This window comes from Chinchilla lanigera, unplaced genomic scaffold (genome assembly GCF_000276665.1).
Source record: "Chinchilla lanigera isolate Chin_1 unplaced genomic scaffold, ChiLan1.0 scaffold00010, whole genome shotgun sequence".
Classification (NCBI taxonomy): Eukaryota; Metazoa; Chordata; class Mammalia; order Rodentia; family Chinchillidae; genus Chinchilla; species Chinchilla lanigera.
In genome coordinates this window covers 34,031,182-34,048,057 of record NW_004955411.1, presented here as the reverse complement: position 1 = coordinate 34,048,057, position 16,876 = coordinate 34,031,182, and the positions used below count along the sequence as shown (strand labels likewise).

At 39.1% G+C, this 16,876-nt stretch overlaps 1 protein-coding gene across 1 annotated transcript in view; it reads left to right on the top strand.

The window, feature by feature from the left end:
- The window catches only part of Sesn1 (sestrin 1), a gene marked incomplete at its 5' end in the record, with an annotated part of 17,186 nt that extends 3,114 nt beyond the window's left edge, over positions 1–14,072 (top strand). The window contains 7 exon segments of the mRNA XM_013510807.1: positions 467–649; positions 2,299–2,541; positions 7,638–7,785; positions 9,065–9,177; positions 10,383–10,573; positions 12,002–12,146; positions 12,915–14,072. Of these exon segments, the coding sequence (XP_013366261.1) occupies positions 467–649; positions 2,299–2,541; positions 7,638–7,785; positions 9,065–9,177; positions 10,383–10,573; positions 12,002–12,146; positions 12,915–13,001 (1,110 nt within the window).
- Positions 14,073–16,876: the final 2,804 nt, after the last annotated feature.

Below are 16,876 nucleotides of genomic sequence, written 5' to 3'. Positions count from 1 at the left end.
GAGGCTCCCCGTGCACAGGGGGCCCACCCTCCGGGAGGTAGTCTCTTTTTAATAAAGATATATTCTCAAGTATAACAAAGAAGTACACCATATTTGCATACAATGCTGACAACCATTCTTCCTTATTATAAAAACTCACATTGATGTAAGTTATCCTAATCCTATTCAGTTTGTAAGTAATACCCTGTGATTTTATGGTTGACAATTTGAAGTTTCTTCTTGAGGTTTTATAAGTTAGTATATAGGTAAGATATAAATTCTTACGTTTTTATCATTTATTTTGTTTTTAGAATATTTCTGAGGTGTTTTCTGTGATACAGATTTTTATATGAAAATTTTGTGTTCATAGAAAATTTGAAAAAATATAATCAAAAGCTTAACTTTTTCACATTGTAACGAAAATAGATTTGCAATAGTGCAAGATGTTGATATTTATAATTAGAATAGCTTTTTGTTTTCTCTTAAGGCTGCAGCAAGACATCAGTGTTCCTACCTAGTGAACCTGCATGTAAATGATTTCCTTCATGTTGGTGGGGATCCCAAGTGGCTCAATGGTTTAGAGAATGCACCTCAGAAACTACAGAATTTAGGAGAACTCAACAAAGTATTAGCCCACAGACCTTGGCTTATTACTAAAGAACATATTGAGGTACGTAGTGAAGTAATGTATTTCAGCCGTCACTTAAAACTTTTAAAAATTCATTTTCTAGAGCAATTTTAGGCTTATAGAAAAATCACACGGAGTACAGAGAGTTCCCATTTTCTACCACATAACCCTTTATACAAACACACATTTGTCTCCTATTGTTAACATTTAGGATTTGTGAAGTACATTTGTTGTGAGTGATGAACCAGTGTTGTCCTGTTGCAAATAACTAGTGTCAAACTGCAGTTTTTGTGTTATATAGTTCCATGGGTTTTGAAAAATGCATAGGGAATGGGGATTTAGCTCAGTGGCAAAGCGCCTGCCTGGCAAGCGCAAGGTCATGAGTTCGGTTCCCGGTACCAGAGAAAAACCAAAAAAAAACAAAAAACGAAAAATGCATAATGTCACGATGCCATTACTTTGTAATAGAGAATAATAAATACTATCACTGCATTTTACTTTGTCTATTCATCCTTTTTCCCTTTGTCCTGAACTCTTGAAACTCTCATAGGTCTTTTTATTATCTAGGTAGTTTTGCCATTTCCAGAACATTACATAGTTGATAGCGTTATAGTCTGCAGCCTCTTCAGATGGACTTCCATTCAGCAGCTGAAGATTCTTCCCCATCTTTCTGTGATTGGACAGTGCATTTCTTTTTATTGCTGAACTCTATTCCATTGTGTGGCTATCCCACAGTTAGTTCAGCCATGCGCCTGTTGAAGGGACATGTTGATTACTTGACTACTGCCAGTTGTGGTTAATTATGAATACAGCTGTTAGAAATATTTGTGTGCAGGGTTTTTGCTTTTTTTTAGACAAAAACTTTCAACTTCTTTGGGTAAATAAGAGTAAAAGAGTATGACTGCTGGATCATTGGTGAGCCTAGGTTTACTTTGTCAGAAACTGTGAAACTTAGTCTTCCACAGTGCCACGGCAATTTGCATTCCCACTGGCAATGAAGAAGCATTCCTCTTGCTCTTTTGTCTTGTCTGTTTTATAGAACATTTTAGACGCTGTTATGTAAAGATAATACTGTCAAGAAGACCTGAGATTTGAATATGATTAACACAGTGCCTCACATTGTCAAGAAAATCTTAACACAATTTTATAAAATAGATAATAAAGGAGAAGGGACACAGAATTGAATTTGAAGAATTATAGAATTTATGTATAACTTTTGAATAAATACAAGTTGATTTAGGAATATTGAGAGTCAAGTTGTTCAAGGAACTGTCTTAGAAATTCCTTGAGGAGGCCTGATAATAAACAATACATAGACATTTCACATAGTAGCTTCAACTTTAAATACAGATTTATTACACTGAGCTAAAAACTGTAATTGATTCATAATCCAACATCTGAAATAGAGCAACTGCTTTTAAGCAAAATGTATTCTATTTTTAAATGAGTATTTCAAAAAAATCAAAATAATAATGAGTGTGTCATTAACAAATGTTAAGCTCTATTTGTGAATGTATTTTCATAAAATTAACAAATTGCAGGTTCTGCATGTTACAATTTGTAGTTTTAGACTAGGCTTTATACAGTGAGTAATCCTGTTGTCAGTGGATTAAATACTAAGATGAGCTGTGTAGTTTCACCCACACCACGCCCCAGTATAAAAATATGTTCTTTCTCCCCCCAACCCCCAGCGGCTTTTAAAAGCAGAAGAGCACAGCTGGTCTCTTGCCGAACTGGTACATGCAGTAGTTCTGCTCACACACTATCATTCTCTTGCCTCATTCACATTTGGCTGTGGAATCAGTCCAGAAATTCATTGTGATGGTGGCCACACGTTCAGACCTCCTTCTGTTAGTAACTACTGCATCTGTGACATTACAAATGGCAATCATAATGTGGATGAGATGCAGGTCAGCTCGGCCGGAAATATTTCGGTAAGTGTCTATCTTTTATTGTGAGACTGTAATAAAACTAAGCACAATAATTGCCATTAATGGTATTTTTTCTATTTGGCTCCTTTGAAAATGTACCCTATTGAATTCATAGAGATACTTAGCCCCTCTATTCATTCAGTAAGGATGGATTTGTTTACTACCTCCAAATGCCCATCAGTAGTCTAGGTGCCAAGAGATACACAAAATGGTAAGTTCTCTCTAGAGCAGTGATGGCAAACCTTTTAGAACTTTCAGTGAGAACAGACTGTTGGGTGTGGCACACATGCCATGGGACCACCACCACGGGTCTACAAGGGTCTACAGCCAACAGCATGTACCCCAGTAGGCCTGCTGCTAACAAAGGCTGAAGCACTGATGTGAGTGGAGGAGAAAGTAGCCTAGCCTGGTGCTGGAGATGTTCCAGTGTCAGTTATGTCCTGTCTTCCCTTTTCTGCAAGAGGAACAGGCTGAGTTCTAAATTGCTCATCTTTTGGAATATTTAGCGTTGGCCTGGAAATTTCTCCTTTTGAAACTCATGTTTAACTTTTCACAAGTATAGAAGGTGATACAAGTGAATGTAAATTTGTTAAAATGCTTTCATTTCTGTTCCTTCTTTCATCTTACTATTTTTCAGTTTTGTTATTTCTTTGAAACAGATCATAAGAAGTTGAATTTTCTATAACCACATTTTAATTCTTATATACCATAAGTCAAAGTTCCCCTTGCATTCTTTTACTGTAATGAAAAGGCAAGGGTTTATTTTTTGCTTTAAAAGGGAAATCACAGCAAATCATTACAGTTATCTTAATATACTTTAATTTATATTTGACTTTGGGCAAGGTGTCAAACCTCTCTGAATTCTTTCATGTCTAAACAAAGGCAAAACATTAAGTTATTGAAAAGTCTAAATAAAATGTGTCTAAGGAAGTAAAATGCCAAGAGGCTGAGGCAGGAGGAGGAGGATTGCCATGAGTTTGAGGCCAGCCTGAGCTACATAGTGAGTTCAAGTCCAGTCTGGATTACACAGCAAGACTTTGTCTCAAAAAAAAAGTGAAATGCTTACTGCAGTGCCTGGTATTTATCAGGTGGTAAACCAAGAGGTAGCATTTGCATATGATTAAATTAGCTCATGAGGAAATACCATTTTCCTAAGGTTGACTACAACACGGTTCTGATAAGTCCTGAGACTATCAGTTTCTCCCTCCATTGAGTTACCTGGATTTATACTCTGTGCCTGCAGATGGCCACTGGTTATTTGGCAAAGCTTAGAGATTATAAAAGGATTGGAGAGAGAGAAGAGATGCTGAGAGTTGGATTTTTGTCTTTGCCTACCATTGATTTGTACACAACCAAAGAAAATTACTAGTTTTTATTACTAGATTCTACTTTTTCTTCTTGTCATTCTGACAATAATAGCTAGGAATGTAGCTCAGTTGTAAAGCATTTGCCTAGCGTGCACAAGTCCCTTATTCAGTCCCCAATACTGGGGAGGAAAGATAATGAATAAGAATGAAAAAATGGGATTTTAAAAAATTTCTTTACGTTATACATAGCCTTGAAACTCAGTGTTCCAGAGTTCTGTACCAGTTGGCATTCCTACCAGCAATGAAGAAGCATTCCTGCTTCCCCATGTCTTTGCTTTGGGTTTTAGCCGTTCTTTTGGTGTGAACTGGCTTCTCATACCTACTGTGACACTTGACTAAGAGCTGATGGCTTTGCACAGTCAGCTGATAAAGCTTGTCCTTTTTTTATATATCAGGTATATGACTCAGTCCTTCAGATACAAATTGTAAAAAGCAAACAAAGAAATCTCTACACATAGTATTTTTTTAATTTTATTTTAAAGAGTAAAAGAAGGATAACATAATAATAGGGGGGGCTTACCAAATTACAGACAAAGTGGTAGGAAATTATCAATGGTTATTATTTTACATATTGTTATCTACAAGATAGTTTCTCAGGAAAACAAATAGACAAATGATAGTGAGTTACAGACAAAAGAGGTAGGAGATTATCAATAGTAGTTGTACTATACTTAGGTATCTTCAAAGTGGCTTCTAAACAATATAAATAGAACTATACATGAGTGACCTACTGAATAAGCATTCAATATTTCTCAATGGTTGTTGTAGGAAACACATAATAATAAACATGGATCCATTTATGAAATAGGATAGGAACAATACAAACGTTACAGAGTTATGGATAGATTAGTAGGAAAATATCAATGACTGCTGTAATACATGGTGATATCTTCAAAGTGGTTTCTCAGGAAGACAGAGATACACAAGAAGGATCTAACAAGTAGTTACAGCCTAAGGGTTGTCAAAAATCAAGTGAGCCGTCTGGGGCCAAAGCCATTTTTTGTAGCGTTTTCTCTCCAGCCTCCCATTGCATTGGGACCCCACAACCAGTTAGTGTCCTCTCCCCAACTGTCAGCACAGGCAGAAGGAATCCTGCTGCAGACTTCTCCGGAGCTCCACCACAGCCTGTACTGTCAGGGGAAGAATGGCTTCCAATGAGTCTCTGCAGGTATTGTGCAAGGTCCTCCTGGTTTACAGCTTCCGAGCGGCTCTCGTGACCCCAGTCCACTGGACCTCTGTCTCCGTGAGCTTAGTCTGCTTTCTCATGTTCTCTGAGTCCTTGTTCAGCAGCTGCTCCTCCGCTGACTCTGGACCTTTCTGGTTCTCAATGGCAGGAGCAAGAGTGGCCCGTTGTATGGCATGTATTCCCAGGGGTTGTTCAAAGTTTGAATGATTCACACACATCCGTGGGTGGGCAACTGCAGTCGGTGCATGGTGGGCCAATTGTGTCACTGTTTCTCTGTGTCTTGATAGTTCTCAATTGAGCGGCGGCCGGCCTAAGGGCCGGCACGCAACAGCGCTCACTGCCGCAGGGCTCCACATGCACCGGGGGCCCTCCCACCAGGGGCCTATGAGGCAGAAAGCTAGCCAGCCAGAAGACTTGTGCTCCCCGCCCGTGGCTCCCAGGGCACTGCGTGCCCTCCCTCCGGGGGCCTACAAGGCAGGAAGCTAGCCAGCTGGAAGACTGGCGCTCCCCGCCCATGGCTCCCTGTGCGCTGGAAGCCCTCCTTCCGGGGGCCTACGAGGCAGGGAGTGAGCCGTCGGTCCGAAGACCAGCGCTCGCCGCCTCTACACATAGTATTAACATTTAATATTAACATGTAATGCTGTATTTTTTTCCTTATCACTAACAACTTCAGATTAGTTGAGCAAAAGAAACATACTTATTTCCCCTTTCCGTCTAGTTTCAATATAATTTATCAAGAATTGTCTTTTCTTTTTTTAATTTTTAAATTTTTTATTGTAAAGAGAAAAGACTGAAAACAAGTTAACAAACACAAAGACATAAGCAAAACAACACAAAAACAATAAAAATGATACAGAATTTCAAACAAGGTGATAGGAAATTAACAGTGAAGAATTATCTTTTCTAAGAATACCTAAAATTTGGGCTGTCTTAGGAGGTAATTGGTAAACAAAGTAAATAATGAGAATAATGTGAGTTGACAGATGTCTTGAGGTTGTGTGTGTGTGCATGTTTTAACCTCAATTAAATCTGTTAAGCAATGTCATCTTGCTCAGCCCTTTTTTTGGTTATTGACCTGAGCCCAGGTCTACATGTGCTAGAAGAAATTTTAATACCATTGTAGAAGCACTTTGCATCATAAAATTCCTAAAGAAAGGGTTTATTATAGGGTATTTTGGCATAACTATACCATATAAAGATATAAAGCTCAAGTAATATAGATTGTGTCTCATTATGTAGAATTATCCTGATAGTCATTCTGCAACAAGTATTTCTTTATTGGATGCTATATGGCAGACACTATACTAGACTATAGATGTATACCAGTAAATTGAACAGACAGACCCTTACCCTTAAGAAACAGGCTGTGGCTCAATATGCAAATACCAATTACTGTGCAAATTGTGATTGGTACGCTGAAGGGAAGAGCAGAGTGCTGTGTGATAATAATTGGAGCTTTTGAGGTAGAGAGAAGAATGTAAGCTGATACTGGAAGGATCAATGGGTTAAAGTTAGAAAAAGGTTTTAACAACATTTCCTGGCCAGGTGTGGTAGCACACACCTGTAATCCTAGCATTTGGGAGGCTGAGGCAGGAGGATTGCCCTGAGTTTGAGGCTAGCTTGGGATACATAAGAGAGTTCAAAGCCAGCCTAGACTACATAGCAAGACTCTGTCGCAAACAAAACAAACAAACAAAAATAAATAATAAATAAATTTTAAAAGAATATTTCCTGGCCCCAAAAAATGTATAATGGGGGAAACAATCATTTTGTATTTGAACATTGAGGTTTTAAGACTTCTTACATACCCATTGTGTAAAGTGTGTATTCTATATGTTTGATCCATCTTTTATTTTTTTTAATTTTTTTTATTTTTTTTGGTTTTTCTCCGGTACCGGGAGACCTTGCGCTTGCCAGGCAGGCGCTTTTGCCGCTGAGCTAAATCCCCAGCCCCCTGATCCACCTTTTATAGTAAGGATGCAGTTGGGTATGGAAGTATAAATCATTTGTCTACTCTGCCACTCCTTGTATGTCAAGGCCTGTCACAATGCATGTGACACTGCTGTCATGATACCAGCACATGACAGGTCCTAGTCTCATGCAGAGGTCAGGAACCAACTGTCTAGCCATGTGAGGACATGTTTTATTTTTAATTGGTAAATTGTATAAATAGAACAGTTACTATTTTAAAGATGATAGGCATGTGGATAACATGCTCAGTGTACAGTTGATACAAAAACAATGTCTGGTTTGTGTGTCTCATTAACTGAACAAGCAGTTTACTTTAAAATATGGTTCCATTTTAAATTAACAAGTGTTTTAAGTTTTACAGTAGCATAAATAGGAATGTCATTAATTTTATAAGGTAAAGACATTAGAATCTATTAAAAGCATTTTTCTCATATGTTAAAGTTCTCTTACCTGGAAACCTAATAGACTAAACTGTTCATTCCTGTACCTTAAGATCATAAGAAATCCTGTGTTTCCTGTTCTGGTAAGATCCAGGTTCTGAGTCTGCCGTGTGTGACACTGCGCTCTCTCTTCAGGTGAGCGATGCCTTCTTTGAGGTGGAAGCCCTCATGGAAAAGATGAGGCAGCTGCAGGAATGTCGAGACGAAGAAGAGGCGAGTCAGGAGGAGATGGCTTCACGTTTTGAGATAGAAAAAAGGGAGAGCATGTTTGTCTTCTCTTCAGGTGAGAGCCGCCACCACACAGTCAATGTGATTGTTATCCCAAACCCAACTTTTTATTTAGAGAGCTGGAAGTTGTAAAACATCAATCCACATGTATCTTATCTTCTAGAGAGGTTATTGCATAGGGGGTGTTCCTACTTAAAATTGTTAAAGCAGGCAACTAAGAAAAATTTGTAAGTGAAAAATAGCACTAAACTAAGAGGGAGGCCCATTTGGTTTGGTTCTGGGACCAGAATCACCACTAAGGACCTTTATGAGCTTACTTGAGTAAGTCACTTAAGAGCCCCCTTTGTCTTTCCTTTTTTTTTTTTTTTTTTTTGATAGGAAGAAATTGAGTTCATAAAGCCACAAAACCTTTTTGCTTTAAAATTCTGTGATTTGTGAAAAAGAGCTACTTTTTACCAGTAACAACATAAATCTTGTTTAGCCTTTACCTATATGTGGGTAATTTCGAAAACATTCATATAGTGTCTCCAAATATATTTTGGTAATAATAGAGTCAGAGAAAGAGTGTAAGTATTAAAAACATCAACTTTCTTAGTAACAAAGAAAAAAATCAAATGTGTACAAATAGAGGTTTGAGTGTTAGCTTGTTCTTCCTCAAGGGATAGGTTTCATTTCTATCTATGCCTAAAGATGTGGAGTTACCATTTTATTTACTTAACTATAATCTCATCAACCCCAAAACATGATGATCCAAAAAATCCTTAAGAGCAATGCAAGAAGCTGGGGCTGGGGATTTAGCTCAGCGGCAAAAGCGCCTGCCTGGCAAGCGCAAGGTCGTGAGTTCGGTTCCCGGTACCGGAGAAAAACCAAAAAAAAAAAAAAAAACCAAAAGCAATGCAAGAAGCACTGTAAAAATGTCAACACACAAGACTTGATTCTGCCAACAAAGCATGCATTATGTGACATTAATATTTAACAAAAACAATCAAGAGTGCTAAGTTTTAAAGCACAGCTAATTCTAAACATTGTTATTATCACCTCAAGGGTTATCCGAAAGGATGTTATTACTTTGGGCACATACTTTTAAGAAGAACCTAACATTTCTAAATTGGAGTGCGGACGGAGAGGGAGAAAAGGATCTATCAAAGAGGGAATAAAAAGTATAGAGAACTCAACTTTGTTTACTATATTCTGTTTAGTAATAAAGACTAATTTGGTTGATATTGGTTACTCTGTCAGAGAATGTATTATCTTATATTTACATGTTAAAGGTTTGAATGTGAAGTAGTGTCTAGTTTGAAAAGCTCTTGATATTTTTTTAAAAATTATTTCAGATGACGATGAAGGTACACCAGCAAGAGATGTATCTCGTCACTTTGAGGATACTAGTTATGGCTATAAAGATTTCTCCAGACATGGGATGCATGTTCCAACGTTTCGTGTTCAGGTAAAATTGTAACTTGCTGAATGCATACGACCATTTGGAAGTGTATCCGTCTAACTTATGGGAAAGAGGCATCTAGATTTGAAAAAACTATTCTAAGTGTTTTTGCACATGATACCTAAGAAGCAACAGTTAGCTATATCTTTAGTTTAAAAAGTTGACAATCATCAATTAATTAGCAAACATCTATTTTGATACTCTGATTTTGTGAGACTGCCTCCAGTCCATCAGCAGAATCATGTCTTAAACTTATTGCTTAATTTAGATAGGAAAATGTTTGAGCTGATCTTCCCAGCTCTCCCAGTTATTATAAAGGGGCAGTGTAAATAATACCTGTTTCACTAGAATTATGAAAGTAGTTGAGAACTGTAAGATTTTGTTTCTTTGCCCAAAAAACTAAGATATTGTTCAAAGGGGCAAAATTTAGGCACAAGGAAGAGGTAAAGAACCTGTACTTACTAGCTAAGCTGTCATGAAATAGCACTCAAAATTGAAGAGATCATTGTGGGCTGGAAATTTTATGGAGGGTAAGAATTTGAAAATTTTAGAAAATCAAAAAACAAGGGTAGAGGACCATGTAGCTTAGGTGTAGAGTGCTAGCCTAGAATGAGGCTGAATGAGGCTGAGCTGCTGAAAGATTTAAGCAAAGCTGTTAGTTTAAAATTGTTGAAGTGCAGCTTAAATGTCAGAGCAGTTTGCAGTAAGTTAAAATGAGGTTTGTAGGTTTTGACCAGAGTGATGACATAATGTCAAAGAAGAATTTTAGAACAATAAATGTGGGAAGAAAGGAGGCAAAAAGACTTTTTGTAGGGAAACTAATTAGGAGACTCATTTAATAAGGCTGAAGTCAGGAGCAGGAAGAAAAAGAATGAATGATAGGTATGCTTAATTAGAAATTCACAAAATTTAAATGGCTGTAGTGATGGAATTTGAAAGTGAACTGTCAACCTGGTGCCTACGAAGGCTGAGGGGAAAGGCAGAGAGAGCAGAAAGTCGGTGGCCTGTGTATAAGCTCCCAGAGTTATACAGTGCAGCCCTTTGCACATCGCAGTGTGAAAATTGAAACTGTTAGACTGGAGCACAAGTGAAGCCAGGAGGTAGAGATGAAATGCAGCAGGTTCCAGCTGCCAGCACGCTCACTATACTGCAGGTGCACAGCTCTACTTGGCCACATTATGATTCATGTTTCTTCTATCCCCTGTACTTAGGACTATTGCTGGGAAGACCATGGCTATTCTTTGGTAAATCGCCTTTACCCAGATGTGGGACAGTTGATTGATGAAAAGTTTCACATTGCTTACAATCTTACCTATAATACAATGGCAATGCACAAAGACGTTGATACCTCAATGCTTAGAAGAGCTATTTGGAACTATATTCACTGCATGTTTGGAATACGGTTAGTCTGTTTTCTCGTATTTATAGAGAGAGACTTTCTTTTACCCTAAATTATTCAGGTGCTTGGAGCACACACATATACTCATAACCATCCCCTCCCCAATAGCTTATTTTCACACTTCCTGTGATTGAAAAAATCCCTTCATTACAGCTGAGTTGATTTTCCCTCCCCTACCAAAGTAGGGAGCAGAGTTAGGAACACTGACAAGAGTTAAATGAGGGGCTGGGGATTTAGCTCAGGGGCACAGCGCCTGCCTCGCAAGTACAAGGTCGTGAGTTCGATTCCTGGTACCGGAATCAAAAAAATGTTAAATGAGCACTACCTCTACAGAAGGGGAGGGCAGACAGTCTGATCCCACAACATGGATAAGAAGAGGCAGAATTTGTCAGGAATGTCTGTGTCTGAGTTCCTTTGTGTCATCTTCTAGCTCCTGAGACACATTACGTCTACCTTCATGGAACTCAGTGCCTTTATCTTGCCCCTATGGCTGTGTTCAGGCTCCTTCTGAAGAGTACTTGCTCACATACTATTTCATCATTGTCAGAACTCATGTCCTTTCTGTTGGGATTTCAGTACATTACGATGTTACAGATGGAAAATGCAGCTATTATATACCACCATCCCATATATGCAAACTCTATGCTGCATTGCTTTCTGGGTGTTTTAGCTGTAAAATCAGCTTTTTCTTGCTGTTTGTTTTACCAGCGACTGGGCAAAACACATCTTTTTTAATTTGTTCTAAACTGCTTGAGCATTTAAGGCACGTCTGACCAGTCTTAAACTAATTTGCACTGACCAGTAGTCAGACCCTTGACCTAGCTTCCTGAGTGGTTGCAGGGCCAGCTTTGCCGGAAACTTCCTCCCTTTTCCACCAAGAAAGCCAGTAGGCAAGTTGGTGCCTCTGTGATCTGGAATCCAAGTGGAGCAAGCAGTGTCTTCAAGCAGGATGGCTTCTCCCCAAGTAGAAATTGCAAGGCCCTGTGTAGGCCAGCCTTCCTGCTCTAGCCGCCTGCTCTCACTGTTCTCAACTGACCTCGAAAACGGTTACACAGTGATTCCATTTTTTATATCATAGGATAATTGCCTAATTTGTTAATTTCAGCACTTCTCATAGGCTCTGTCTTCAGCATTGGTTCCTCACAGTGTAGTTCCTTGTTCACAGTTGTAAATATACACACTTGCTTGGTATCCAGTGCTGTAGTGCTAGCATTGGCAGCTTTTGTGAGTAATTTGTTTGGGCACTATACTGTTTTCTGATCTTTTCCCTAAGTCCTTTACCTTTATACTCCCATTGTACCCCAGTCAAGCTGTATCACTGAGGGGAACAGCTGCTTACACAAAGAAGGAAAAAGAATACAGCATTTATTATTGATATGTATCCTTGAACTGTCAATTTGTCTATCTTTCCTTGTCTGTTACTGTTAACAGATATGATGACTATGACTATGGTGAAATTAACCAGCTGTTGGATCGTAGCTTTAAAGTTTATATCAAAACCGTTGTTTGCACTCCGGAAAAGGTTACTAAAAGAATGTATGATAGCTTCTGGAGGCAGTTCAAGCACTCTGAGAAGGTATGTGCCTGTACTTACTGCGGCTTGTTTACTCTGTAACTTAGCCGTGATTTGTAAGAAGAACATTGTAGGGTAGCTATCTCAGGTACCCCTGGGAAGGGAACCTCATTATGATGATAGAAGAAAAGAATAAAGAGAGAAAGACAGGTGAGCTGGCCCACATAACTGTCATCACTTACAAGAAAAGTGATTACTTTGCAAGAGCTCATTTTAATTGCTCAATGGTGATTTGGCAGGGGATACTGGTATTCTGATAAAGCCTTGTCTAGATTTTGTGTCCTACAGTAAATATCCAAGAACAGATGTGAGCAAATATAAATGAAAGCTCAAGACATGTATCCAGTAAGAACATCAGATAGCTTTTGAAAATATTGTGCTCAAAACTCAAGTTGTATGGTGGTACATAGAAAATGTACAGTCAGCCTTCTGCATTTATGGGTTGTGTATCCATAAACTCAGCAAGCCACAGATCTACAGTCTCCAGAAAAAAATTGTGTCTGTACTGAATATATAGACTTTATTGTCATTATTCCCTAAGTAACATAGAGATGATTGACGGTATGGGAGAAAGTACATTGCTTAAATGCATATATATAAGGGTCTTGAGCATCCATGAATTTCGAAGTTTAAAAGGAGTCCTGGGGCCAATCCCATGCAGATACCAAGGGACAGCTTTGCTTACTTTTGGTGTTTATTAGATGTGCTTTAAAAAATTGTAATCGTTAATGTTCTAATCTTCCTTTATATGGTGTTATATCTTATATTCAGGTTCATGTTAATCTGCTTCTTATAGAAGCTAGGATGCAAGCAGAACTCCTCTATGCTCTGAGAGCCATTACCCGCTATATGACCTGATGCCTTCCTTCCCTTAAAGATGATTCTGGAATGACGAGCAGATAGTCTACAGGGGGAAGGTGCCAAGCCCCAGGACCAACGGTAGATAAAAGAATTCAGAAATCCATTGTGCCATGATTCCTTTAGTTTCTGCTATTTTACTGTGGAAATACTGCTGCTGGCACAGGCAGTGTGTGCTTGGCAGCCTCACATTTAGAGCTGTGAAGAAAGGCTGCTGTTCACAGTATTTTGCTTTTTGACAGTACAAGATGCTGTATAACTCTTTTAATACAGCAAATAGTAGCTCTCCAAATCCTGTTGCTTTTATGTTAAATGAGATAACAAGAGTTGGAGCATGCAAAGAATGGGACTTGAATAATGACTTAAGATTTATACGTAAAGAATTTTAGAAGCTCTTGGTGCTGCTATCCTGGCTGGTGGAATGAGTAGCTCGCTGCTCCAGTTAAGCTGTTAGTGATTCAAGTGAACACGCTACTGTCTGAGCCTACGTATGTAACCTGTGTGGTTTCCAGTTAAACTTGCATCCATGTTCATTTTTTGCATCTGAAAAAGCATAGAATTATTACAGCTCAGCAAAAGCCATTTGATGGTGACAGTTCATTTCTTACAGTTATTTTTAAAATTCAGTTATTGGATGATATTAAATTACAGTGGCATTGTTAAATTTCTTTAAAAAGCAAGCTAAAATGAAAGTATGTGGTTATAAGAAAAACTGGGTGTCTTGATACGCTGTTTCACAAGGTTCTCTGACACTGAAGGGCAGATTCTTTGACAGCGTTCCTGTTTGCAGCCGCAGAGGGAAGTCGCTGTAGACGGCTGTGCAATCCCAGGTGCGCTTTGTCCCTGTGCTCCTGCAGCCTCCCAAGCCCTACTTTAAACGTTGTGCAGCTCCTTAAATAATAAAGCTGGAAGATATTTTTAGGTTATCAAATTGGATTTACAAAAATGCTAACTTTCAAATACAAACAAGTTTTAAAAATGTATTAAGTACTTTGTATTCTGGAAGCGTGAATTGCTTTTGAAGTCTGTCAGTATTACTGGTATTTTTCAATAAAGAATAATTTTCTCCAATTTTCCTTACTGTCTCAATCTCTTCATAAATCACGATTCACAATTAGTAACAATCCTGAGTTTCTGTTTACTTTCATAAGCCAAGTAGATCCACAAGTAACGCGGTGAGGAGGTGAGAGACTACTATGAGATGGCGAAAGGCTTGCCGCCATTTTGAAGATGCAGAGAGGAATGGGTCTTCTTCAGGGCCTTACTGACTGGCCCATGCCCGTTACTCATCAAAACAGTAAGCTCAGTCTGGTGCCTACAAACGTGTAGGGTAGGGAGACAATTTTGAATAAAGATGGTGTTTGCCCGTAAGGATATTTTCTCAGTCCATTTTCTGTTGCTATAGCAGAATGCTTCAAAAACGGGTAATTTATAAAGGAAACACATTTATTTTAGCTCACATGTCCACAGCTTGAAAGACTGAGATCAAGCAGGCACATGTGGCAAGGGCCAACTTTGATGGAAACAAGAGAAAGCAGGTGCCTGCACAGGACAAAACTACCACTGGGCATGGTGGTGCAGCTGTGTAACCTCAGGACTAAGGCTGAGGCAGAAGGATCCCCTGAATTTGAGGCCAACCTGGCTACATAGTGATTGTAAGGCCAGCCTCAACTACATAGCAAGACCCTGTCTCAAGAAAAAAAGAAAGAAAAGGAAAAAAGGCCTACCATGATAGGTAACCCATGAAAGCGTTAATCCACGTACAGGGCTCCACCTCCTAGGCCCCGCTTCCCAACACTACCGCACTGACAAATACGATTCTAACACGTGAACTTTTGGGACACAGACTGTAACACGTACACCCATGTGAAAAGACAAGGCTTATCATCTTAGATTATTTTCAGTATATTTTATATTTAAAGAACTGGGTGAGTCTGTTGCAAGTTAGCAGTGATAGCCATGTTGTCGGACCCGCTGAATTTGCGTCATGTTTTTGCCCTCTTCCCTCTGCTCCCTTCACAGTACAAGTGGACTCCACAAGGAAGGTTGCACTGGATAGCTACAATTCTACTAATTCTCCTTCCTCCTCCTGTTTATTATTGGCACCTTGTCTTGAAAATACAAAATTTCTACAAGTGATTTAATTAGCAGTACAATTATCACAAAACAGGATCAAGTAGAACGCGTTACTGGCTTAAGAGCACTGTGGCATATAATCACTCACGAACCAGGAATTTGTTTTGTTTTGTTCTTGTTTTCCAGTACTGAGGATTGAATTTAAATGGGCTGTATCCCTGTCCCTTTTGAAAAATGTTTTATTCTTGAGACAGGGTCACGCTTAAGTCACTAAATTGAACAGCTGGGCTGGAATCTGCACTCCTCTGGCTTCAGCCTCCCATAGTGCTGGGATTACAGGGATTCACCACTCTGCCCAGCCTGAAAGTAAAATTTAATGAGTGAAACTGTTTATCCCTGAAGTAATAAAAGTGCATGTGATACAGAGTTGATGTTTGAATGCTTCCCACATAACAGGTGCTTCCTCTTACTCAGAATGTTTTCTCAAAGCTAAACACACAGGATTTCTAATGTTACTGTGTAATTTTTGAAATGAAGTTTCCACAATAACTGAGAAAGGTACAGTCAAATAAAGGATGTAAAATATCTTCCCCATCAGAAGAAATTTTTTTTCTAAATTTATCATGAAATGGTTCCTTGTTGAGGCTTCCAGGATTCATTCTTCTAAATGTGATGTTTGGGGGTAAAATTTGAGTAACTTTTATTATGCCAAACTTAAGTAGCTCATACTATAAGAATGGAATAAATTTCAAATAGTTCTCTAATACATTTGCTTAAGTTTAACTTCTGAGGTGTTATTTTAAAAATTAAAAGGCCAATTATAATAGTGGAGCTAGGGCTGGGGATTTAGCCCAGCGGCACAGCATTTGCCTGGCAAACGCAAGGTTGTGAGTTCAAGTCCCGGTACTGGAAAAAAAAACAAAATAAAATAAAACAGTGGAGCTACTATAAATTACTTTTGGTTCAATGTGTTCATAGGTAAAACATGTTAAGCATGTTTTTCGTTGATACCATTTCATAAGCTTTATTCGCATCTTTGTGTGTGTGAATGGCAAGAACAGCAAAGGGCAGGTAAATGGAGAGTAAAGTCAGCAAGTTGGAGGACCAGGGAGCTCCAGGGCTTCGTTCTCCCACAGAGTTAACAGCAAGGTAAGGACCAAAACGCTTCTGTGAGAACTCTAGAAACCGACTAAGAGACTGCAGCACTCAGGCCACTGCAAAGCCAGGAGGAACCAAAAGGCATTTTTCTCAACTTCACCCTTTTCCATCTTAGCTTGGAATGACTATCAGGAAACCTCCCAATTTTCCACTTCTTCAGGACAGAAAAAGGAAATGGAGCCCTGGCCCAGTGTTCTGCTGGTCTGAGCATTGCCTATGGGACTGGTTTCTCAGATGGCTCAGAGCACTGGTGGGAGCTGGTGCCAGGATTTGGACGCTGACTACTTGCTGAAAATGTGTGGCAGCACATTAGGGGTGTGCGGGTCTGCAGCAGGCTCCAGGAACCACGAAGTATGCAGGAGCACAATGGAAACTGAAAGAGCTCCTGGTTTAGAGAAAGCAGAGAACCTCTTAGGACCATTCACAGAGTTAAAAGCAGCCAGATCTACTGGGGTAAGTACACATCTGTACACACGGTCAGAAAAGACAACCACAGAGAAGGGTTGAGAAGTTCCAGAACCTCTAGCTCGGTCGACTGGTACAGGGCTGCACCCTCACAAAGCCAGTCTGCAAAGGCTAGAAAAGACGTCTGTCTCACCAAACATCCACATTTCAGCAAAATATCACAAAGCGTACAAAAT